This window comes from Rhinatrema bivittatum, chromosome 2, assembly GCF_901001135.1.
Source record: "Rhinatrema bivittatum chromosome 2, aRhiBiv1.1, whole genome shotgun sequence".
Lineage (NCBI taxonomy): Eukaryota > Metazoa > Chordata > Amphibia > Gymnophiona > Rhinatrematidae > Rhinatrema > Rhinatrema bivittatum.
In genome coordinates, this window is record NC_042616.1 from 517422371 (window position 1) to 517448247 (window position 25877).

Sequence of the window (25877 nt, forward strand, 5' to 3'; positions counted from 1 at the left end):
ATATCGGTATTAAAAAGTTTCTAAATAAATAAATTTGTGATTGGCTTAAGTGTACTTTGTCATATTTTATGCATGGTATATATACTTCCCTACAAACGTTTGGGATGTTGTGGGATATAAATAAATAAATGCAGATAAAATGGCTAATAGGACCTGAGTTTGTTTCACAGAATAATGAAGGATCCCCAGCTTTAATAAACTTCTTTGAGCTTATGGATCCTGGATTGGACACGGAGATCTGCCCACAGGCAACTGACTTTTGCACCAGCATCACACTTGAAGAGAAATTGAAAGCACACCATATCAGCCATTTTTTGAAGTGGACAGGGCTTAGGCGCTTCATTTCATTGTGCTCTCTCTTCATTGGACACTTGACAGTGCATTGGGAACTATGCGTTCGAAGACTTGCACCAACTCATCTCACCCATAAGGTGCAAATTACTCTTTTGATGAAGTTTTCTAGAAACTTTGATAAGTTTTCCGCATCGGGGCTCCATCTGATGATGTCACCATGTGTGAGGACTAACATCCTCCTGTCCTTAGAGAACACCTGTTATATAGGTAAGCAATTCTGCTTTCTCAGAGGGAGAATAGGATATCAGTCTTAATGAAATCCACCCAGCTCTTCTTGGAATTGGTTTCTCTGTTTTTTAATGCTAAAGTACAAGACTGAAGGGACCCCTTCCTGAGTGCATGCCATTATAGCATGCATGGGCATACTCAGTGACACAGAGTTAAAGTTCTGGAAACTTTGATATGTTTTCCATACAAGGCTCCAAATGATGTCACCCTTGTGCGAGGGCTGACATCTTGCTGTCCTTGGAGAACACCTGTTACAGGTAAGAAACTTTTTCTCCCCTTCCTCCAACATTGCCACTACCCTGGCAATGCCTCTTTTTAATGTGCATAGAGGTAGATGCATAGTGAAATGTGTGCACTTTTTACCAGCTATGCAGAGGTAGATTTTGAAAAACTACCTCTTATTTCTTATGTTGAAGTGGTATGTGTGTGTGTGTGTGGGGAGGGGGGGAATAAGGAGAGCAAAGACAAAGATATAGATGAGAAAATGTGAAAACCCACGGGGAGGATGATTTGTTTGACAGGAGGGGTAGTGTCTGAGTTTTCAATATAGAAGAAACAAATGTGAATATTTGGGGCTTGGGATAAGGTAAAGGAGCAATGAAGGCAATAAAATGGAGAAAGATGAAAGATAAGAAGGTCTGAGAAGAGGGAAGTGGGGAAAAAGAAATAGATGCTGCAAGAATAATTCCAAGGTACTTTGATGACTTTTGGCTGCAGTTTGCTGTTGCTGTGATTAAGCAAGAGGAAATGTATTCTTCTGAAGTCTTTCAAGATTTTTCATTTTATTTATTTATTTTTAATATTTATATACCGACATTCTTACATCCGATGTAAATCATACCAGTTTACATTAAACAGAATAGCAGGAAATAAATTTCTATAGTCTAATACAATGAACATTTCTAATTAAAATTGTTAACAAGTGAAAAGAAAAGGTAAAGAATTGGAATAAAGGTTAAATTACAGAAAAATATAAAAGATTTTTTTTTTTAGAAGCACAAGGGTTGCACGAAGGGGTGCACAAAGGGGAGAGCCCCTTTGTCGCGCGGCGCCTGATGGTGAGGCGCTCTTCAACCATCGCTGGGGCTCCCAGTGACGTCAGGGGGGGCGTGGTCATAAATAACTTTTTCACTCCACAACTAAATATCTCTTCAGCTGCCCTGAATCTACATATAGAAGAATATGAAAAATACAATAGCAAATGAATATCTAGAGATATTTGGCTAATGAAGTGTCTCTGCAATCTGGCAGAACAGAACACAGAATGTAAACCACTACGTTAGGAGAACTTCATTTATTAGAGCAACAGATCTATACAGAACAGAAAAGGAACATCATAAAGCTATTCCTCTTCTACTATATATGATACATATCAAATAAAAGAGAGTATATTAGTCATTAATCATGTGTGTATTTTTAAAATACCTTTTTCTGTATGTTTTTTAGGTTCAACAAATAGATCGTGTGGTAGAAGTTGTAGAGGAAACCATTAAAGGTAAGAATAGCAAACTACTTGGATGCGTAAATGGCATGAGCTTTGTTTAGGAAATAGCATAATTCATATCCCCCCCTTTAGTTTTCTGTGTTTTAAAGTAAAGTTTACTCTTTTGACAAGTATTTAAAATGAGCACCTCTTCCATGACCAGCGATATATGCAGAATAGCATGACTGTGTGCCTCAGTCTTCAGAAAGGATGTGTAAGAGAGTCTTGCTGATGTGTCATGCTTAGAGGGCAATCTTTTTAGAGAGAAAAAGAAAGGCTCTGGACCTCATCAAGAACCATCAGATTACTCTACAGGCACTCTCCATTTCCACCACTATCTTTTCTTTCACTCTTTCTAAGTCACTCTGTGAATTTTAGAGAATGTTGGTTTATACTGAATAAAGATGTTTCCACATGTTCTCTTGGCCCAAAGGAAAGGCCTCAAAATACTATCAAGCTGAGAAGAAGAGCTCCAAGATCTTTTTGGCCACCAGTCAAAACCTCAGTAAAGTTTTTCACTGGGTACAGGTGAAATAGCCAGTCTTTTCTTCTGTCATTTGGACATACTTTCAGGCCGATACAGTACAGTGCGCTCCGGTGGAGCGCACTGTTAACCCGCGTTGGGACGTGCGTTTTCGACGCTCTAGCTTTACCCCTTATTCAGTAAGGGGTAATAGCTTGTCGAAAACGCGCGTCCAACCCCCCCGAAACTAACAGCGCCCACAACATGCAAACGCATGTTGATGGCCCTATTAGTTATTCCCGCGTGATTCACTAAGTAAAATGTGCAACCAAGTCACACGTTTTACTTTCAGAAATTAGCGCCTACCCAAAGGTAGGTGTTAATTTCTGCCGGCACCGGGAAAGTGCACAGAAAAGCAGTAAAAACTGCTTTTCTGTACACCCTATGACTTAATATCATGGTGATATTAAGTCGGAGGTCCCAAAGTAAAAAAAAATTTTAAATTAAAAAAAAAAAAAAATTTTTAAATCGGCTCACGGATTGAAAACCGGACGCTCAATTTTGCCGGCATCTGGTTTTGGAACCCGTGGCTGTCAGCGGGTTTGAGAACCGACGCCGGCAAAATTGAGCGTCTGCTGTCAAACTTGCTGACAGCCGCCGCTCCTGTTAAACAAGAGGCGCTAGGGACGTGCTAGTGTCCCTAGCGCCTCTTTTTACCACGGGCACTCATTAAATACTGAATCACACGCACAGGAGAGTGGCCTGTGCGTGCGCTGGGAGAGCGGGCGCTCGCCTCGGAGCACCAGCTGTCCCGCAGGTTTTACTGAATCGACCTGTTTGTTAGGAGAGGTGGTGATGAAATTTTCCAAAAACTGTTGGGTTACAACTTTCATTGGAAATATATGCTGCAAGTTAAGTTTAAATTTTTATTTGCATAAAGAAAATGTGAACAATTAGATGGACAGTACATATACATGTGGAGGGGTACGATAATGATATTGTGGCATCACATTAGTATGATCAAGCACTGGCAGCCTTTTTAAGAGTAATTTTCCTCACATGTATATAATATTTTAAATAGAGTCAAGAATTTGGTTGTATTCCATGTGATTTTTGCAAGAATACCTTAAAACCTTAGCCATTGAGTCATCCGGATTTTAGGAAATCACTCCAAATTCTCCTCCTAAAAGAACATTGTGTCATTCTCTGACAGATCTTCTGATTATGGAAATCTCCATCTTGCAGGTCAATGGGGTTGAACTTGTTTCATCATAGGAGGAGAAGGCAGGGATTTTACTCAAGGTACTTCTTAGTTCCCAAGAATACTTGGGGATTCAGACCTGGCAAATATCTGAGGTATACTTAAAAGAGGAAATATTCAAGATGAGTTTTATTGTCTCTCATAAATTAAGGGAATTGGCTGTGCTCTGTGTTACTGAGAGGCCTGACCATTTGAGATAAAAAATGCTCAGAAGATTGGGTGGTCATTTTTAAGAACTTTGGCCCTCTCTTGATAGAAGGAAACAGCTTTTTAAAAATCTGATCAAGTAGTCTTTTTATTATGGAGCTGAAGGAGAAAATGTTGGTAGGACGAGTGACTGATTAAGATGGAAATCTGGCACCACCTTAGGCAGGAACTTAGGTTGGGTGTACAGTTCTGATGAAATTTAGTGTATGGTAGATAAGTCACTAGAACCTGGTACACATGGACTTTATGGGCTGAAGTGATCTGCAGCCCTTAAGATCATGTATTTGAGAAGTTCAAAAGGTGCTTTAATCAGCTGCATTAAAATTATGTCCTGTGACATTGTAGGATGCTTTTGAAGAAAGCCTAACATAACCCTGATAACTGAAGACATATGTTTGAAAATCGAATGCATGCATACTGTTTTCCTCCCCTAACCTAAACACACTCCCAGGAGTGCCTCTTTTTTTTTTTTTTTAACCTTGCTGAAAGTTTTCATGCTACGGAAGCCTACACACATTTATAGTTGTTTTGAGGAGGATAATTTTCACAGAAAATAATTTAGCTGGGCAAATTGTTTTGAGAATTGCCCTTATTGGTCAACAACTGTCTCAAGATTTAATTTTACCTCATTTAAAAGGGAAACATTATGAAATTTGTTTCCTTGTGCCTAGGATAGTATTTGGACCTGTTTATTGGTTGGCTTTGTCAATTTTTCTTCAGAGTTCTAGAGCCATTACAATTTCAGTATTTAAAATTCCTTTCCATTACCATTGGATGATGGACCCCAGCAGACCAAGAGCTCCGCACCACTCTTTTGAAAATCGAACTACCAGAAGAATGTAGTGACTTGTGTACAAACTAAATGTGAAAGTTCTCTTGGTGTCTGTAATATATCACCCTGCCAGCTCTCTCCTGTCTTGACCGTTAATGAATGTTTATCTGTCTTGGCTCTTCCTTTCTTTGGCAATCCTGTAGCTGTCTTCCAGTTTTAACAGTAGTTGAGGACCTGACTTTATTTATTTATTTATGAATTTTTAATATACTGACATTCGTAGGGCACATGCCGGTTTACAGTCAACTCTTGTAGCAAGGAAAGAGAAATTACAAAATAACAGGGAAGGGGAGCAGGAATGGAAGAAGGGGGGGGGGGGCGGGAGAAAGGCAAGCGCGTAAGTAGCGTGAAGAATAAAGGTTGTAGAGCGTTAGGGGAGAAAAAAAGGTATAAATAGGAAATATATTAATAGCATTAACAAAAAACATAACATTTCCATAATTACATAGTCAACATTTCCTTGAGATGCATCGTTGCTGGTGGGTAACAGAGCAGAAAGCGGTTGGGAGGAAGCAGTAAGGGGTTTAGGTTTGATTGGCATCAGGGTAGGCCTGTAAGAAAAGCCAGGTTTTGATGCCTTTTTTGAAGTTGGGTAAAGAGGGTTCAAGGCAGAGAGACATGGGGAGAGAGTTCCATAGGGTAGGACCAGCTATGGTAAATGCTCTTTCTCTTGTGAAGGGGAGGTGTGCAGTTTTGAGGGGTGGAAAGTGTAGGGTGCCAGCAAGGGTGGCTCTGGATGGACGATTGGAGGCACAGAAGCATGGCATTTTCTTGAGCCAAGCAGGGTTATTTTTGTAGAACACATTATGAAGAACAGTGAGGGTTTTGTATTTTATACGGAAAGGGATGGGAAGCCAGTGCAGATCTTTTAAGACTGGGGAGATGTGTTCTCTTTTGCGGGTGTTGGTGATGATTCTTGCCATGGAGTTCTGTAGGATTTGTAATGGTTTAATTGTAGAGTAAGGAAGGCCTAGGAGAAGGGACTTGCAGTAATCCAGTTTAGATAGAATGGTAGACTGCAAAACTAGACAGAAATCTTGAGCGTGGAGGAGGGGTTTGAGTTTTTTGAGGATGTGGAGTTTATAGAAACCCCCTTATAGTAGTGATTTGATATGGGGTTTGAAATTAAGGTGTTGATCTAATACAACACCTAGGTCTCTTACAGATGGCAGGAGGGGCTGGGTAGGGGTGGGGAAGTTGGAAGCGGCCTGTGATGTGATTTCAGGATTGTTGGATAGGAGGAGGATTTCTGTTTTAGCTGTGTTGAGTTCAAGCTGGAGGTTGGCTAAGAGGATGTTGATGGAAGCTAAGCAGGATTCCCAAAAAAGCAGGGTGTCTTTGAGGGTTTTTTGAATGGGGATGAGGTTCTGGCCATCATCCGCATACAGGAAGAAGTTAAGGCCTAGGTCAGAAAGTAGATGGCAGAGAGGGAGGAGATAGATGTTAAAAAGGGTGGAGGATACGGAGGATTCTTGGGGAACACCTTGCACACGGGGGATGCTGGGGACTCAGAGTTGTCAATTTTGACCAGGTATTCTCTGTGGGTGAGATAGGAGGTGAACCATGTGAGAACTGTGCCGGAGATGCCTATCTCTGATAGCCGTGATAGAAGGATTTGGTGGTTGACTGTGTCGAATGCAGCAGAGATATCTAGGAGAGTGAGTAGGTAGAGTTTCCTTGGTCAATGCCAATATGAATGGTGTTGGTGATTGCTAGAAGGAGGTTTTCTGTATTACGACCTTTACGGAAACCAAATTGAGATGGGTGCAGAATATTGTGGTCTTCAAGATAGTCAGAGAGTTGTGTATTGACTACCTTTTCAAGGATTTTGGATATAAACGGTCGGTAGTTGAAGAGGTCTTTGGTGTCTAAGGTGGGTTTTTTAAGGAGGGGCTTGACGATCTCAAGTTTAAGGGGGTCTGGGACTTTGCCAAAAGTAAGTGAGCAGTTGATTAAGTCAACTAGGAATTTGGTTATGGCAGTGGGAATGGTGAGGAGGGTTTTAGAGGGGATGATGTCAGCAGTGTGTGAGGCACGCTTCATCTTTTTTAGTATGGTTTCTATCTCCAGGGTGGATGTGTTGTCGAAGGATTGAAAATTGATTCCATTGGTGTTGGTAGGTGGGGGTGGAGGGGGGGGTGGGGACGGGTTTGGTGGGGAAACGAAGGAGAATGTTGTCAGTTTTTTTTCTTGAGGAAATTAGCAAGTTCTACGCATTTCTCCTTAGAGTTTTCTTCTTGGGAGTTGGAGGGTGGGGGCGTGGTGAGCTCAGCAACGTATGAGAAAAGAACATTTGAGTTAAATTGGTAGTTGTTGATTTTGGCCGCGTAGAAGTCTTTTTTGGCTTGGATGGTGGCTTGACGGTAATTGTGCAAAGTGTGTTTGTATATTGATTTGTGTGTGGGGGAAGGTTGTTTGCGCTAAGTGCGCTCTTTCGATCTAAGGTCCTGCTTGATCATTTTGAGTTCATCAGTATACCATGGCTTTTTGTCTGTAATCGATAGTGGTATTTTTTTGTGTATTATGAGGCAGATTTCATCAGCTATCTTGATGTTGATGTTGTTCCAGGATTGCAAGGCTGTATCTGGACTGGTGAGGTCCAGGTTCTTATCTAGTTTGTCGAAGGCAAGGGTAATTTCTTCCGATGAACAATGTTTATGGAAAGCAATGGTCTTACTGGAGGCATGGGTCATACTCTGTGAATGTGAGGTTGCGTATGGGGTGTTGGTAGAAAGGTGGGCATTAATGATGAAATGATCGGACCAGGGGATGGGGGTGGCAGTGGGGGTGCTGTGTGATGTGATGTGAAAGTTGACAAAGAGGAGGTTGAGGGTGTGAACGGCTTATGTGTAGGAGAGGTGATGAGCTGTGTGAAGCCTAATGCCTGGAGGGTGATCAATAGGGTTTCACAGGCTGGTGTTGTTACAGCTATGGCTGCTGTGCAACCGCCTCACCACCAGGGGTCCTTCAAGAGCAGGCTCTCCTGGCTGGCCCAATCCATCTGCTCTATGTCTTGGATGTGCCTTTATAGCCCTGCCTACCCTAGACTCCAGTGCTTCGGCATCGAGCTCATTGGGCTCCCTGCTCTAGCCTTGCCTTGCTGTGTGTGGCCTTCGGGCCTTCTGCCTTGCCTCACTGTGTGTGGCCTTTGGGCCTTCTGCCTTGCCTCACTGTGTGTGGCCTTCGGGCCTTCTGCCTTGCCTCGCTGTGTGTGGCCTTCGGGCATTCTGCCTTGCCTTGCTATGTGTGGCCTTCGGGCCTTCTGCCTTGCCTTGCTGTGTGTGGCCTTTGGCCTTCTGCCTTGCCTTGCTGTGTATGGCCTTCGGGCCTTCTGCCTTGTCTTGCCTCATCATGTGTGTGGCCTTCGGGCCTTCTGCCTTGCCTTGCCTTGCCTTACTGTGTGTGTGTGGCCTTCAGGCCTTCTGCCTTGCCTTGCTGTGTGTGGCCTTCGGGCCTTCTGCCTTGCCTTGCCTTACTGTGTGTGTGTGGCCTTCGGGCCTTCTGCCTTGCCTTGCTGTGTGTGTGTGTGGCCTTCGGGCCTTCTGCCTTGCCTTGCTGTGTGTGGCCTTCGGGCCTTCTGCCTTGTCTTGCCTTGCTGCATGTGTGTGGCCTTCGGGCCTTTTGCCTTGCCTTGCCTTACTGTATGTGTGTGTGTGTGGCCTTCGGGTCTTCTGCCTTGCTGTGTGTGCGTGGCCTTCGGGTCTCCTGCCTTGTCATGTGTGTGTGTGGCCTTTGGGCTCTGTCTTGCTATAAGGTTCTTGTGACCCTGCCTGGACTTTGACTCTGTTGCCTGCCGCCTGCCTTGACCCTGCCTGGACCTTGACTCTGTTTGCCTGCCGCCTGCCTTGACCCTGCCTGGACCTTGACGTTGTTCCCAACCAGTATTCTGCTCCATATGTCACAGCCATCACCCAGCTCCATACACTCCTGCCTCATCACATTCCTTCCCAGCCATCATCAGAGACCTTCCAGCTATCCCTGTCTCTCTCCACCTGGAGTCACTCCCGAAGGTGGTGTTCACTACACCGGATCACTGCCCAAACGTAACAGGTGTGATAGGGCTGCTGTCCACATGGAGGTTGAAATCTCCGAGAATGACTGCTGGGGTGTCAAGTTTAATGTTGTTTGTTATGTATTCTATGATGGGGGATGTCATGTTCAAGTAGGCCTGGGTGGGGGGGGGGGGGGGGGGGGCATATATGAGGCAGATCTGCAGGGCCTTAGATTTGAACAGTCCAGTTTCTAGTCTGGGGGGTGGATGGGAGGGGTGGTGTTTGAGGTTGAGGTGTTTTTTTGCAGCTAGGAGTAGACCTCCCCCTCTCTTCTTGTGTCGTGGGTTAGAGAAGATGTCGTATGTCTGTAAGGGTAGCTGATTGATGAATACATGATCTGTGTCTTTTAACCATGATTCGGTAATGGCACATATGTCAGGGTTGCTATCAGTAAGTAGGTCGAAGAGGATGGGTGCTTTTTTAAGGATGGCTTGAGCATTGAATAAAGATATCACTAGAGAGGCTAGTCCTAGAAATTGGATGAGGGGCGTAATCATGATGGGAACTAGCAATCTACGAGTGGTAAAGGGGTGAGTGCTAGTAGTATTGGTTTTGGGTCGGTAGGTGTGTGGCAGGATGGGGATGGTCAGACGGCACATTTCAGGAGAGGAAACCCTGTCAGTATGAGGGGGGAGGAGTAAGAGGTGAGGAAGACGTGAGGACGGGGGGCGAGAGTAGCTGGGGGAAATATCAAAGCTAGTTGTAGGGACAAATAGATCTTTCTCTGTGGGAATGAGTTTTGGGGTGGGAATGGAGGAGGGTAGTTCGAGAGGGAGAGGGACAGGGTGTGGCGTTAGGGCACAGAAGTTGCATAGAGGGGTGAGGCAGTAAAGGGCAAAAGAGAGTAGGCCCTAAGGAGGCACGAAGGGGCACACTAAGGGGCAGGCCCCTTAGGTCGTGCTCCTTTGTGCTCGCGGCGCCATAGAGAGCACACCCTAATTTAAAGGTCTGTTTGTCCTTCCTCCCAGGCGCCTACGTAGGCGCAGCTCCCACTTCCTGATTGGAGGCAGGGGAGCTCAGGGAGGGCAGCTGGGCGTGGAGTTGGAGCGAATGGCGGTGTTGGCCTTACTTTTATTTGATTTCCTGTTGCCTGTCGCCACTTCACTTCTTTGGCTTTCGCTGGGGTGCAGAAGCTGGATTGGGGTCTCTCTCTGCATACAGTCTCTTTCTCTCTCCCTCTCCGATGGGGGCTCTCACATTGGAGTCGGCTGGAGTCGGACAAGTGGAGGGTTCTCGCGGCAGAGGTGGGAGCTGGTGAGATCTCGCGGCAGTCGGGCATAGTCGGGGAGCGGAGCGGTCGCAGATGCAGCTCCGAGCAGGCAAGCGAGGAGAAAAGGGAGGCTTTGTGGCTGCATGCCCTAATTTAAAGGGCTGTTTATCCTTCCTTCCAGGCGCCTACATAGGCGCAGCTCCCGCTTCCTGATTGGACTTCTTATAAGGGTGGTCTTAATATTGTGACCACCTAGATATGAAGTTTCTTTTTCTAGTCTGTGGATCTCTCATGGTATGCAGTGCTTGTTTTACAGTTCTCACTGTTTTCTGGCTTGTGGCCCTAGGTTTTTGGACAACTGCTAAATTAGATCCCTGTTTGTGTGGAGTCTGTTAAAATAACACAAAATTATGTATAGCACATTAAGGCTTGAAATTCTGATATTACAGATATGAACAGGTAACACACAGGCTGAGGAGTCCTGATTTTGTACTCCCATCCTATTGTCATGGCAGTGTTTCCCCAACCTTTTCAAGTCTGTGGCATACCTACATTAATAATAATATTGTGTGGCATATCAGCCTCCATGGCCCAGGCAGTGTGGACAAGGAGAGGACATTTATGGCCAAATAAATAGCTAGGAAAGCACTGAAAGTCACATTAGTCTTCCCTCCAAATTTTAAAATGAAGGGAGAGAGGGGGCAAAGACACAGAATGAACTGGTCACAATACAAGCAACAGGCTCAGTTACTGTGGCTGCTGCCTGTGGTTATCAGAACTCCATTTCTGCTGCTCCCAATACTCAGAGTGAGTTACATGCAGTGCTCAGTGCACACTCTCCCTATCTCACTCAGCCTGGATATAAGACAGAGGGTGGAAGGACTCTAAAGAGAAGGCTCAGGATGGGAAAGATGGGGTATTGCTGTGTGCTGTATTTCCTGCACAAAGTGAGGCCCAGTTATCCATGTCCTGCTTGCTAGCCGTTAATTACTACACTCCAAGGCTTATGCTATAGCTAGGAAGAATGAGCATAGATGATTGCACGTGCTATCTGAAAGGAACTTCTACACATTCAAGAGCTCCTGCTGGTATCTCTTGTTGCCACAAGTTGCTGAGAGCAGAGCCCAGGTACTGGCTTGGATCTGAGCATCAGTCATTGTTGATTTTTCCATGACACACAGGTTGTGAAATACCAATGCATGGTAGCATAGTAACACATGCCATTATCTGTGATAGGATAGATGTGTAAAACCAAGACTTGTTCATCCTGTCCCTTTTGACCTGGAAGAATTTAGCAAAACAGAATTAGTTGTTGATAGGCTTTAAGAAAGAAGGCCTTGTGGAAGCCAGTTTAACTTTTGTTTATAAGAACTTGCCATGCTGGGTCAGACCAAGGGTCCATCAAGCCCAGCATCCTGTTTCCTACAGAGGCCAAACCAGGCCACAAGAACTTGGCAATTACCCAAACACTAAGAAGATCCCATGCTACTGATGCACTTAATAGCAGTGGCTATTCCCTAAGTAAACCTGTCATTTCCTAGCGTGTAGCAGATGGACTCAAAACAAATGGGTATAGTGTGCTCGTGCTAGCAGTTGGAGATGGATCTGACGTCAGCACGGGTACATATACCCCCACAGGAAGTGAAGCAATTCAGTAATTTCCATCTCCAAAGCAGTTTGGAGCTACCCCACGCTCGCTGAGCGTGTTTCCAAATTCTAATCACTCCAGAGGCTATCCATCTTCGCACGGTTCCCTCCTTTTTACCTAAGGTGGTCTCACACTTTCACCTCAACCAAACCATATCCTTGCCTACCACGGAAGGTTTGAAGAAATCGGAAGAAGGTCGAGTACTACGTCATCTCAACATCGGCAGACTACTGTCCAGATACCTGGAAATGTCAGAAGCAGTACGAAAGACGGACCACCTGTTCGTCCTGCACAGCGGGAAGAAGCAAGGGGAAGCGGCCTCACGGCCGACCATCACCCGCTGGATTAAAGAAGTTATCAAGGCAGCCTACGTAGAGGCAGGAAAACCACCACCTCTACAGGTCAAGGCTCACTCTACCAGAGCACAATCAGCCTCTTGGGCAGAAGCTAAGCTGCTGTCGCCTGCAGAGATACGTAAAGCGGCGACGTGGTCCTCCCTCCATACCTTCTCCAGATTCTACCGTCTGGACGTTCGGGCCAGGGAGGACACAGCATTTGCGAGGGCGATCCTACACGGTCCTCGGGCAGCCTCCCGCCCAGTCCGGGAGTAGCTTTTGTACATCCCATTTGTTTTGAGTCCATCTGCTACACGCTAGGAAATGTTAAGATTACTTACCTGGTAATCTCCTTTTCCTTAGTGTATGCAGATGGACTCAGCATCCCGCCCGGTTGCCAGTATACATGGGGATTCGCTGACTCATGGTAAGCCATGTTTTGCTTATAATAGGGCTTCCACCCTGCCGGGTGTCGACGCCTTCCGGTTGAGAACACTGGCGGTCTCCAGCTACCATCAATTGGTCAGGGTAATCCTGTTGATTAATCTATCGGTCAGTACACATATAGCTATAACAGCATTGCAAGGAAGATTACTGAATTGCTTCACTTCCTGTGGGGGTATATGTACCCGTGCTGACATTAGATCCGTCTCCAACTGCTAGCACGAGCACACTATACCCATTTGTTTTGAGTCCATCTGCATACACTAAGGAAAAGGAGATTACCAGGTAAGTAATCTTAACATTAATTAGTTATTTAATATTGTTATCAATTAGTTGTATACCTATTCCTTGCCTTTCTTTGGTTGTGTTTTTTTTCTCCTCCCTTAATTCCGTTATAATGTACTTTTGTAAAAATGTGAACCGGCATGATGTCTCTTACTAATGCCGGTATATAAAAGCTGTTAAATAAATAAATAAATAAATAAATAAATAAACTTGATTAATAGCCATCAATGGACTTATACTCCAAGAACTTATCCAAACCTTTTTTGAACCCAGCTACACTAACTGCACTAACCATATCCTCTGGCAACAAATTCCAGAGCTTTATTGTGCGTTGAGTGAAAAAGAAATTTCTCCAATTAGTCTTAAATGTGCTACTTGCTAACTTCATGGAATGCCCCCTAGTCCTTCTATTATTCGAAAGTGTAAATAACAGATTCACATCTACTCATTCAAGACCTCTCATGATCTTAAAGACCTCTATCATATCCCCCCTCAGCCGTCTCTTCTCCAAGCTCAACAGCCCTAACCTCTTCAGCCTTTCCTCATAGGGGAGCTGTTCCATCCCCTTTATCATTTTGGTTGCCCTTCTCTGTACCTTATCCATTGCAACTATATCTTTTTTGAGATGTGGTGACCAGAATTGTACACAGTATTCAAGGTGTGGTCTCACCATGGAGAGATACAGAGGCATTATGAAATTTTCCGTTTTATTAACCATTCCCTTCCTATTAATTCCCAACATTTTGTTTGCTTTTTTTGACTGCTGCAGCACACTGAGCCGACAATTTTAAAGTATTTTCCACTATGATGCCTAGATCTTTTTCCTGGATGATAACCCCTAATATGGAATCTAACATTGTGTAACTACAACAAGGGTTATTTTTCCCTATATGCAACATCTTGCACTTGTGCACATTAAATTTCATCTGCCATTTGGATGCCCAATCTTCCAGTCTTGCAAGGTCCTCCTGTAATATATCACAATCCACTTGTTATTTAACTACTCTGAATAATTTTGTATCATCCACAAATTTGATAACCTCACTCGTCGTATTCCTTTCCAGATCATTTATATATATATATATAGAGAGAGAGAGCGAGAGAGAGAGAGAGACGGGGGGGGGGGGGGGGCACTGGTCCAAGTACAGATCCCTGAGGCACCCCACTGTTTACCCTTTTCCACTGAGAAAATTGACTATTTAATCCTACTCTCTGTTTCCTGTCTTTTAACCAGTTTGTAATCCACGAAAGGACATCACCTCCTATCCCATGACTTTTTAGTTTTCTTAGAAGTCTCTCATGAGGGACTTTGTCAAACACCTTCTGAAAATTCAAATATATTACATCTACCGGTTCACCTTTATCCACATGTTTACTATCCACTTCAAAAAAATGAAGCAGATTTGTTAGGCAAGACTTCCCTTGGGTAAATCCATGTTAACTGTGTTCCATTAAACCATGTCTTTCTATATGCTCTACGATTTTGATCTTGAGAATAGTTTCCACTAGTTTTTCTGGCACTGAAGTCAGGTTCACTGGTCTATAGTTACCCGGATCGCCCATGGAGCCTTTTTTAAATATTGGGGTTACATTGGCCATCCTCCAGTCTTCAGGTACAATGGATGATTTTAATGATAGGTTACAAATTTTAACTAATCAGAAATGTAATTTTTGAGTTCCTTCAGTACCCTAGGATGCATACCATCCGGTCCAAGTGATTTGCTAATCGTTAGTTTGTCAGTCTGGCTTACTACATCTTCCGACGACCACTGTGCCGCCCTTCTTTTTTGAAAAATGGCAACCGGTTTTCGAAAGTGCCCCGAATACCCGAGGGCTATGTCCATTATGGACCCTCATGATGTTTGTGTCTTATGCTTGGGGCCTTCCCACGACGTCCAACGGTGCACTAGCTGTGCCCAGATGACACCTAAAGGCCGCTGGGCCCGCTTAGATAAGATGGAACACCTATTCAAATCAAAGCGTGTTTCCCCGTCCTCTCCGGCCAAGAGTACACCGGGTCGAAAACAGTCGTCTTCATCATCGCCATCGATGTCTCAGCGCCATTGAGAGACCATGACTGGCCGTCACCGGCATCTTCATGCTCGAAGGCATCGACATCTTCATCCTCAGTGCTGGAAAAGGACCGACTGAGCATCGGGAAAAGCACCATCATCGACATCGACATGAGCCTTTGTCTGATGCCGGCACCAACAAGCCATCATCGGCATTGAAGGAGCCACCGGCCAAGAAGTCCCAGGGAGAGGAGCTCCCTATGCTCCTTTGGACCCGGGACACTGAGGCATTCCCCCACCTGCACCGGTGCCGGGAGCCGAGACTCCACAGATTCATATGGACCCTCCAACAATACCTACTTAGCCTCCAACCCTGGCTGCTGTGTTACCAGCACCAGCTTTCCAGGAGGAATTCGATCGGATGGTCCAAGAGCAGTACTTCAGGCACTTCGAGTATTCCAGTCACCACCGGCGCTGACTCCCATACCGATGCTTGATCCAGTGCCTATCATGCTGGCTCCACTCCTCGAGCGATTGGATACCTTCATTGGTTCACCTCCATCAGTGCCTCCAAAGCCACAGATACCAATTCCAATCTCCTCGGACGAGGAACAACCTTTACCGATGCCAGAGCCAGTTACAGGACCATCTGGTTTACTACCACCCCGACGTCCATCGAAAACGCCGATGCCATCTGTGCCATCACCATCCTCTATGCCAGTTCCTCCTGTTTCAGTGCCTCCATCCTTCTCATTGGTGCCACCTCCAGATCCGGATTTGGACCTCTGCCTCCATCAGAAGGCCTGCAGGGTGGAGGAGATCAACCATATGATCCCAGGGGTGATGATTCATCTGACACTCAGGACTCTGTACAACGTCTGTCAGAGCCTTCACCCCCAGAAGAGCACCACTGCTCCCCTTCTGAAGACCTCACATTTGCCATCTTCATTAAAGAGATGTCTGAAACCATCCCTTTTAAACTACAAATGGAGAAGTATGCCAGGCATAAAATGTTGGAGGTACTGCAATTTGTTGATGCCCCCAAGGAAGTGATGGTAGTCCCAGTGCACAAAGTACTCCTGGTTTTGTTACATCGTACCTGGGAACACCCTGGTACAGTTCCACCGGTGAACAAGAAAACTGACGCCACGTACCTTGTTCAGTCAGCTCCAGGGTTTCAGAAAAGCCAGCTGCCCCACTACTCTGTGGTTGTTGAGTCCGCCCAGAAGAAAGCCAAGCAATCCTGGCCTCATTCTTCTGCCCCTCCAGGTAAAGAGCAGAAGTTCTTGGATGCCTTCGGTGAAGAGTATTCCAGGGATCTATGCTAATGGCATGTATAGCAGCCTACCAGTTATACATGATTCAATACTCGAGGAATCTGTGGAAACAAGTCCAGGACTTCCTCGAGACACTACCGGAAGAATTTCAAGAACTCACCGCGATCCTCCAAAAAGGACTTGATGCTGGAAAGCACGAAGTCAGGGCAGCGTACGACATCTTTGAGATTGCCTCTAGAGTCTCAGAGGTGGGATTAAGCCCACGGATACCATCTAAACTTCCTCACACTGCCACTGGACTCCCCTCCACATCCGGCGTGGAGTCTAACTGATCATACTCCACTTCTCAAAGCAGAACTCTCCATCCTTCTGCGTTCCAACGCTGTGGACCCTATTCCCCAGCTGCAGCAAGGAAAAGGGTTCTACTCTCGATATTTTCCAAGTCCAAAGAAGTCAGGAGGCATACGTCCTATCCTGGATCTCCGTGCCCTAAACAAGCATCTCCGCAAGGAAAAGTTCAGGATGGTAACCTTGGGCACTATGCTCCTTCTCCTACAAAAGGGAGATTGGCTCTGCCTTCTAGACCTTCAGGAGGCTTATCCCCACATAGCCATATACCCTCCGCATCAGAAATACCTCAGGTTCTTAGTAGGCCACAGTCATTTCTAATACCAAGTGCTGCTGTTCGGCATAGCGTCAGTACCCCATGTATTTTCGAAATGCCTAGCAGTAGTAGTGGCTTACTTGCAACAATGCAGTATCCATGTCTATCCTTATCTAGACAATTGGCTACTCAGAGTTCCATCCAATCAAGTAGTTCTTAATTCCCTCCATTTTACCATCAGCCTACTACAATCCTTGGGGTTTCTTATAAAATATCCCAAGTCACATCTGACTCCATCACACTCCTTCTCGTTCATCGGAGCAGATTTAAACACCATTCAAGCCAAAGCGTTCTTCCCAAAGGACCGAGCGCACACATTGTCAACCTTGGCCAAAGCAGTACAGACTTGCAGAACCACCACAGTTCGTCACCTATTAACCTTGCTAGGTCACATGGCATCCACAGTTCACGTTACCCCATGGCTCGACTAGCCATGAGAGTGACACAGTGGACTTTAAAGTCCCAGTGGTCCCAATCACATCAAGATCTATCTCACATTGTCCACGTCACCAACCAGCTCCAACTCTCACTAGCTTAAGAAGATAAGAAAATGCCATACTGGGTCAGACCAAGGGTCCATCAAGCCCAGCATCCTGTTTCCAACAGTGGCCAATCCAGGCCATAAGAACCTGGCAAGTACCCAAAAACTAAGTCTATTCCATGTTACCATTGCTAATGGCAGTGGCTATTCTCTAAGTGAACTTAATAACAGGTAATGGACTTCTCCTCCAAGAACTTATCCAATCCTTTTTTAAACACAGCTATACTAACTGCACTAACCACATCCTCTGGCAACAAATTCCAGAGTTTAATTGTGCGTTGAGTAAAAAAGAACTTTCTCCGATTAGTTTTAAATGTGCCCCATGCTAACTTCATAGAGTGCCCCCTACTCTTTTTTTTTTTTTATTACTTTATTTATCAATTTGAAAGTTAACACAATATAACTTCAATATTAGACACAAATCAATTTTGCAAACATTATTGGTCGGACAAAGCAAGAATCACTTGTTAACAGTATTAAAATAGGCTAACATTATATTTCGTCCTATACCAATTTCTATATAAATCAAGTCAAACTTGAGAGAGCTGCATGGAAAATAGAAATTTAAGGGAGAATATATTTACCACAATTTACTAACAGGGCAATATTGACTGGGTATTCCTTTCTTTTTTACTTCAGTTATGACAGTGGGGATGAGGTGGTTAATTTACGTTGTTCTATGAAATTTTTCAAATGGTCGGGCAAAAAGAAAATAAAAATCTCGTCTTGCTTTGAGATTAAACATTTGCATGGAAACCTTAAAACAAATTTATAACCCAGAGCAATGACTTCTGTTCGGAAAGCCAAAAAGGCTTTCCGCCTTTGTTGAGTTGTTGCAGCTAAATCAGGAAAGATTTTCATTTCCTTGCCAAGGTAATTGATTGGGAATTTAGAAAAGTATTTTTTCATAATTAGATTTACATCTTCAATAGATGAAAAAGTTGCCATTAGTGTTCCCCTATCAATTATCTGAGCCGTGGAATTTTCTAAAAAATTAGTAAGATCTCCTTGAAACATTTGATCTTCTAAAGGAATTGGATTACTAGATTTAGGTAAAAAATAACAATTAGTAATCACTGGAGAATTCTCTAATACAAACCCCAAAGCCTCTATCAGAAATTTTTTAAGGGAAATCAACGATACTTCCCCCACCACCCTGGGGAAATTTAAAAATCTAAGGTTTAACCGTTTGGCGTTGTTTTCGAGATTCTCCAGTCTTTTAGAGATATTTTCTCGGTCTTTGACCACCGCAACTTGAAAGTCTGTATTCTTCTTTCCATTTATCTCCAATAGCTTAATTTTCTCTGCTGATTCTTTTAACTGTTTTTGAGTTTGAAGAAGATCCATTTGATATCCTGCATTTATCGCATCAACTTTATTTTCCAACCTTTGGATATTGTTTAAGGTTCCAGCCATCATATCCCAGAGCATATCTAAAGTAACCACCGCTGGGCGGGTTACTGGGATAGGGGGTGTCCTGTTGATCAGCTTTTCACCACCTTCCGCTTGGGAGGGGGTGTTTGTTATACTCTCTCCATTAGTTACAACACCCTCAGCTACTCCTGGAGCTTCTCCAATTGACCCATTCCCTTCCCTTTGTGCCGGTGGCAGCCCAGCATTTGGGCTGAGGGAGGCCTCCTCTGCAGGCACTGCCAATCCTCCCTGATTGGCAGGCACACCAGATTCTTCGACACCTGACCCATCTACCCCAGTAGCAAGCATGAAACGGCTAATGTCCAATTGAATTGGAGAGGGTAAGGGGAGAGATGGAAATACTCTCACCCTTCCTTTCCTCTTCGGAGGCATTTCACATTAGATATAGGAAATATAAGCCGTTCTGCAATTTAATATTGCCTATATTCCCCAGCAGATGTTTCACGGGAGTATTAAGTAGAGTAAAGGAAAAACTTTTACCTCAAGTCACATATCAGAAAGACCCAGGTGTCCAGGCGATCCGGGCGAAGCCGGGCAAAGCCGACCTGTCGCGCGCCCCTTAGGCGCGCGCGGCTTTGGCGACGCGCCGGCTCTGCTGCGCGCCGCACGCAGTTAGCTTTTCACTGCTTCCTGCCTCTTCTCGCCGGGTCCGCCCCCTGACGTCGGCAGTCACGCTGATGGTCAGGTCGGGTCTGCAGGTGCTCCCTCTCACTCCGGATGGCTCAGGTCAGCCTCAGATTGAATTCCTCTGCTTCCCTTCTCCGCCTCTCTCAGCGTTCTCTCTCCCGCAGCCAGCTTTTCACTGCTTCCTGCCTCCTCTCGCCGGGTCCGCCCCCTGACGTCGGCAGTCACGCTGATGGTCAGGTCGGGTCTGCAGGTGCTCCCTCTCACTCCGGATGGCTCAGGTCAGCCTCAGATTGAATTCCTCTGCTTCCCTTCTCCGCCTCTCTCCCCCCCTAGTCTTTCTACTATCCGAAAGAGTAAATAACCGATTCACATCTACCCATTCTAGACCTCTCATGATTTTAAACATCTTTATCATATCCTCCCTCAGCTGTCTCTTCTCCAAGCTGAAAAGTCCTAACCTCTTTAGTCTTTCCTCATAGGGAAGCTGTTCCATTCCCCTTATCATTTTGATAGTCCTTCTCTGTACCTTCTCCATCACAATTATATCTTTTTTGAGATGTGGCGACCAGAATTGTACACATAATTGCACACAGTATTCAAGGATACAGCATTGTACATAGAATTGTACACAGTATTCAAGGATACAGCAGCCCAATCTTCTGATAGGAGTACCTTTTCAATCTCCAGAACCTCAGATTACACTGACAACAGATGCCTTCAACCTGGCTTGGGGAGCCCATGTCAACAACCTGCAAACCCAGGGAACCTGGACCACAGCGGAATCAAAGCACCATATAAAATTTCTGGAGCTCAGGGCGATACGATATGCCCTCTTTGCTTTTCAGGATTGCCTATCCAACAAGGTAATTTTAATTCAAACAGACAACCAGGTAGCGATGTGGTACCTCAACAAGCAAGGGGGCACAAGCTCTTACCTGCTCTGCCAGAAGGTGGTGCAGATTTGGGCCTGGGCTGTCTCCCATTCCATGCTACTGAGAGGAACCTATCTGGCAGGCATGGACAATGTGATGGCGGACAATCTCAGCCGGACCTTTCATCCCCTCGAATGGTCCTTAAATCCCACTGTAGGAAATCAAATTTTCCACCAGTGGGGCCGCCCACACATAGACCTCTTTGCATCAATTTACAACCGCAAAGTGAACAATTTCTACTCTCTACACCGCAGTCACAGCACATTACCATGAGATGCCTTCTCCCACTCATGGATAACGAGTCTTCTATATGTCTACCCTCCACTTCCACTCATCAGCAAGACTCTCATGAAGTTACGGCAGGACCGGGGCACAATAATCCTCATAGCCCTTCACTGGCCACGTCAGGTTTGGTTTCCCATCCTATGCAACCTATGAGTCCAGCAACCAATTCACCTGGGCACAGATCCAACTCTGATAATGCAGAACAACGGACTATTGCATCATCCAAACCTCCACTCCCTGTCTCTGACAGCTTGGATGTTGAAAGGTTAATACTACAATCTCTTAACCTCTCTACTAGAAGATCTTATTGTTCCAAATGGAAAAGATTCTCCTTGTGGTGCACGACAAAAGAAATAGATCCCTTTTCCTGCCCTACAACAAGGTTCCAGGACTACCTGTGGCACCTTTCAGAGTCTGGTCTGCAAATTTCCTCCATCCAAGTGCATGTCAGCGCCATAGCTGCTTACCACAAAGGTGTAGGAGATGCCCCGATCTCGGCACAACCCCTGGTAGGGCATTTTATGAGAGGCTTGCTCCAACTGAAGCCTCCACTGTGTCGTTCGGTTCCGGCATGGGACCTCAATGTTGTGCTAGCACAGATCATGCGACCTCTGAATCAGCCCCTACACTCCTGCGAGGTTCAACATCTCACTTGGAAAGTGATCTTTCTAGTTGCTATAACATCAGCTCGCAGAGTCAGTGAGCTACAGGTACTGGTAACATACCCACCTTATACCAAATTTCTTAACGATCGTGTGGTACTCTGCACTAACCCTAAATTCTTGCCAAAGGTAGTTTCTGATTTCCACTTAAATCAGTCCATAATACTTCCTACTTTTTTTCCAGGACCTCATTCATACCCAGGTGAGCGAGCCCTGCATTCCCTGGACTATAAACGTGCGCTATCCTTTTGTTTGGACCGCACTGCAGCCCACAGGAAGTCCACTCAACTGTTTGTCTCCTTCGATAAAACCAAACAGGGAGTTCTGGTGGGCAAGCAGACTCTGTCCACCGGGCCGGCGGATTGTATTTATGCTACCATCAGCAGGCCTTCCGCTACAGGGACGTGTGAAAGCGCATTCAGTAGGAGCCATGGCAACGTCAGAAGTGTACCTCCGTTCTGTTCCTCTTGCTGACATCTGCAGAGCTGCCACATGGAGCTCTCTCCACACCTTTGCAGCTCATTGCCTCGACAAGGCTGACAGGCAGGATTCCATCTTTGGCCAGTCTGTCCTGCGTAATTTGTTTCCAGTTTGATAACCCAACTTCCTTCCTGCGACCCACTGTGAAACTCAGGCAACCCTCCTACCCAAAACCACCCCAGTTGTTGTGCCTGTTGCACGTCGTTGAGTGCTTTTGGTTCATTCTATTCGGGCATCCTGTAGCTTGCTATTCACCCATATGTGAGGACTACCATCCTGCTTGTCTTGGGAGAAAGCAGAGTTGCTTACCTGTAACAGGTGTTCTCCCAGGACAGCAGGAGTTAGTCCTCACGAAACCTGCCCGCCACCTCGCGGAGTTGGGTTTGTTTACGTTTCATTATTTTATTTTTCGCTCGTACCTTTTGCTACAAACAAGACTGAAGGGGGACCCCTGCTGGTTCAGGGTTAGTGGCATGCTAGGCATGCTCAGTGTGCCAGTCAAAGTTCTAGAAACTTTGACAAAAGTGTTCCGTGATTGGGTTCCATCCTGATGATGTCACCCATATGTGAGGACTAACATCCTGCTGTACTGGAAGAACACCTGTTACAGCTAAGCAACTCTGCTTTTTCAAAATTAAAGTTAGATTTTTTCCTAATATGGCTAAGCCACTCAAAAAATGCGGACTTCTTTTTTTGTTGTTGAGGTTAAAGGTTCTGCAAATATGTTCAGCGTTCTCACTTAAATTTCTTTGCAAGTGTTAATTAACTATAAAAGCATATCATATATTTTTTTTAACGTAGCCAGCTAACTATGTTTCTTTCTGATTTGTCTGAGCAACCTGGGCCTACTTTGGTTTCAAGTTCACCTCCTTCGTGAATGCCTTACTCTTACTCGCTCTTTTTAAGAATAGTATTAACCCTTCTAAGCCTGTTTTTCTAATAAATAAAGTAGTTTTGACTTTGCCTTGTATAACGTGATGTTGTGGGCTTGTTTGTTAGCATAAACTAAGGATTTGATTTTCATGTGATATAGTTTGCTTATTCTTTTTTTTAATCCTTTATTTAGAACAGTTTTTACAAATGAACAGAACATACAGCTGTTAAAAGAGCAATAGAATATAACCCCCCATGTTTCCCCACCCCAAATCCCTCCCCTTTGTATTTCAATTCGTGTATATTGAAGATTATTTATTTTTTCATAATATTATAAAGTTTTTTAAAAAGTAGGATCAAACTGCATACATTACCAGAATGCAAAGGTTTGAGAGCACATAAAATCGTATTTTTGTGCTATTTGAGTATTGTGAGAAATTCAAACATCATTTTTCATTTGAGATATTTGTACTGTATCTTTTTTTAAATATATCTTCATAATAAAGTTCAATAATTAGTTCAAAGAAACAAGAGATGGAATAACTTAAATCTAACACACAAATCAATACAACACAAAATATAACCTAGTAAACTGACTCCACATCTACATTCGCCTTCAATACATGGTGAGATCCAAGGAGAAAACAGGATAATTTATCATGAAACAAAAAGGCATAAATTAAACATAAATCAGTCTAAAAGTCCAGGGTACTCAGACACTCCATATGAATCTTAGAGAAAACATTCTCCCCCTACAGCTCCTACTTTTCAGGCTCCTCCTTATATTCAATAAACAACCTCAAATGCTCAAGATCTAAAGAATATGTAATTAAATATTTACATGGATATCTTAATACCATGTGAGCTCTAAATGAGCTCAACCTAGAGAGTAAGACAAATTTCCTACAACAATATTGGATATTCCTAGGAATATCAGGACATATTTTTTCATTGACCAAATAAATTCTTTTTACAAATTGTGAAAGTATAACTGTAAAATCAGGGACTTAACCTGGTAAAATACCAGAGTCACTAATAACGTTGAAGGTGTGTCATCCTCACTGATATATTCCTCAAAAAAGATCACTAAGTTTCAAGCTGTGAATGGATAGCTGGGGAATTTCACTCTGGCACTTTCTTCTAAGAGAGAAGATTAGTTGATGTTCACCAGAGGAGATCGCCTCTGGATTAAGACCCAAGACCTCTAATAGGTATTTCTTAAAGGTATCCACTGCTTAAATCATAGGAGATCACTGGGAATTCAAAAGCCTTAGATTGAGTCCTCTGGCCTGATTTTCAAGAGCCTTGACTTTCCGTTGCATTACCCCCTTATCTTGGTTTAGGGAAATATTGCTTGCTTGCAGGGATTCTACCTTTGTCTTCACTCTGGTAGCTTTTCAGTGTAGAGGGTCAGTGGTTCCTCTTGCTGAACCTGCTTCTTCAGCCAAGATTTTGTAGAATAAAGTCCATCTTGTGAGCACATTTCCATTCATCAGCCGGTTGCAGGCTAGCCTCAAGTCTCCAGAATGTCCCCTCACTCCTAGAGATGTGTGTCTACCATTCATCCCATAGGGTGGGTTTCATTAGTTCCCCATGGGACCAAAGCCCCAGATGCAGCTGACTTTGATGTAGCACAGAATGGAGAACAGGGAACTGCTTCTAATGCAGTTTCACCCCCACCAGATGCCAATAACACTCTTGCTGACATCTCCAGCATGACTGCCTTTGTGGCTGCCTCCAGGTACAGGCAAGGCTTTTCTAGCTTCAGGGCTTAGGTTGATGACAGACTACAGCTGATCAGAAGCTCCCAAGTCGACTGCAGCAGCAGGTCCTTCTAAAGCAACACTGTGTCTTGAATCAGAAACTTATTCATCAGAATCTGATGAGGGAGAAGTGTGTGCTTTTCAGGGTAAGTCACTTGATCTTCCCTTTCTTTTCTCCATTTTAGGACAAAGGTAAAAAGGAAATATATAAAAAATAGAAAGTGGATTCAAGAGTTCAGCATTGTTGCTTCACTCTGGAAGATGGCATCTTGGATCTCTATCTCCTTTCTGAATTTTTGTCATCCTCTTTAATCTGTGTTTATAAACACTTCTAATGATTTAACTTTTTGTTTTTGTTTAAATTAAAGCCATTGTATCTAGTAGATTCTACTTGGGCAACATAGGTTTTGGTTAAACAGTAAAAGTTATGTCTAGGTTATATCTGGATGCAGTTTTCACATAACATGATGTTACTATGGGTCACTGGGCTTAATTGTTAAAAACAAGCCAAGGAAATTACTTCAAGCTTGAACTTTCAAACTTAAAATACTCTGCTGTATTTCAGTCACATTGACCCTGTCTGGTGAAGTAGCCCATCCATTTCTAGTTTAAATATTAACAAATGTTTGCCGACTGTTTAATTGACCTCATATGTTAACTAATTATGAATCATTGATAGTATCCTGGCAGCATGCCTAAGGTAGGAAAACAAAAATAGTGTTACCACGGCATGTCCTAAAAGGTGATACTTACATGGAGTTTAAAGGGGGATTTTTAGGCTATAGTAGTAATAAAATATCAGTATTCTGAAGTGAAATCATCCAGTATAAGCACAATTAAATTATTTTCTGTATAGGTGTGTATATCTCTCTTTTCCTTGCGTGTAGAGAGATAGACTCAGAGCCAGTGGGTTATGCTCCCCTGCCAGCAGATGGAGATGGAGCAAGCTGATGTCATAGTATAAATAAACCTTGCAGTGACCCCAGCCTGCCAGTATTCGCCATCTCCAGCAGATGGTGGACGTGCATCTCCCTATGAAGATTGCTCTGAGCTTATCGATTGAAATTCTAAATTCAGGAAAAGAAAGCCCTGCTCTCCTGCGGTGATACCTAAAGGTTCCTCCCCTAGTTGAGAATTCCTGAGGTGATTTCCGTGGTCCCTCAGAGGTGTGCCTTGGGTCCGGTAGCTGGGTTTCCTGGCGTGGACTTAGCTGCTAGTTCAGTTGAAAGGCAGCGGGTGCAGGAGGCCGAGTGCAACAGAGACGGCAAATGCCCTCTTCCCCCACAACTGGAGACCGTCTCTGTACTCGGTCAGAAAGTGCTGAGGTCAGGTAAGGATTTAAAACAAAAAAAAAAAAAAAGGAGAAAGTTGTACCTGAATAAGAGACAGAGGGGGTTTCAGAACTTCCTCTGGTCTCCGTTCTCAGCGTGTTGTGCAGACGTTCATTCTGCTATTATTTGGATTGGGGAACTGGGCAGCCTGGCTGTTTGAGGAGCCCCTGGGGGGCTAGGCCCTGCACTTAGGC

The 25877-nt window shown here is 44.4% G+C and overlaps 1 protein-coding gene across 2 annotated transcripts in view; it reads left to right on the plus strand.

Moving 5' to 3' along the window:
* Window positions 1–25877, plus strand: part of CDKAL1 (CDK5 regulatory subunit associated protein 1 like 1) — a 2132645-nt gene that overhangs the window by 703156 nt on the left and 1403612 nt on the right. For both annotated transcript variants that reach the window (XM_029590755.1, XM_029590756.1), the window contains exon 7: window positions 2029–2077. In XM_029590755.1, coding sequence (XP_029446615.1) covers window positions 2029–2077 — 49 coding nt within the window. The remainder of the gene's footprint in view (window positions 1–2028; window positions 2078–25877) is intronic.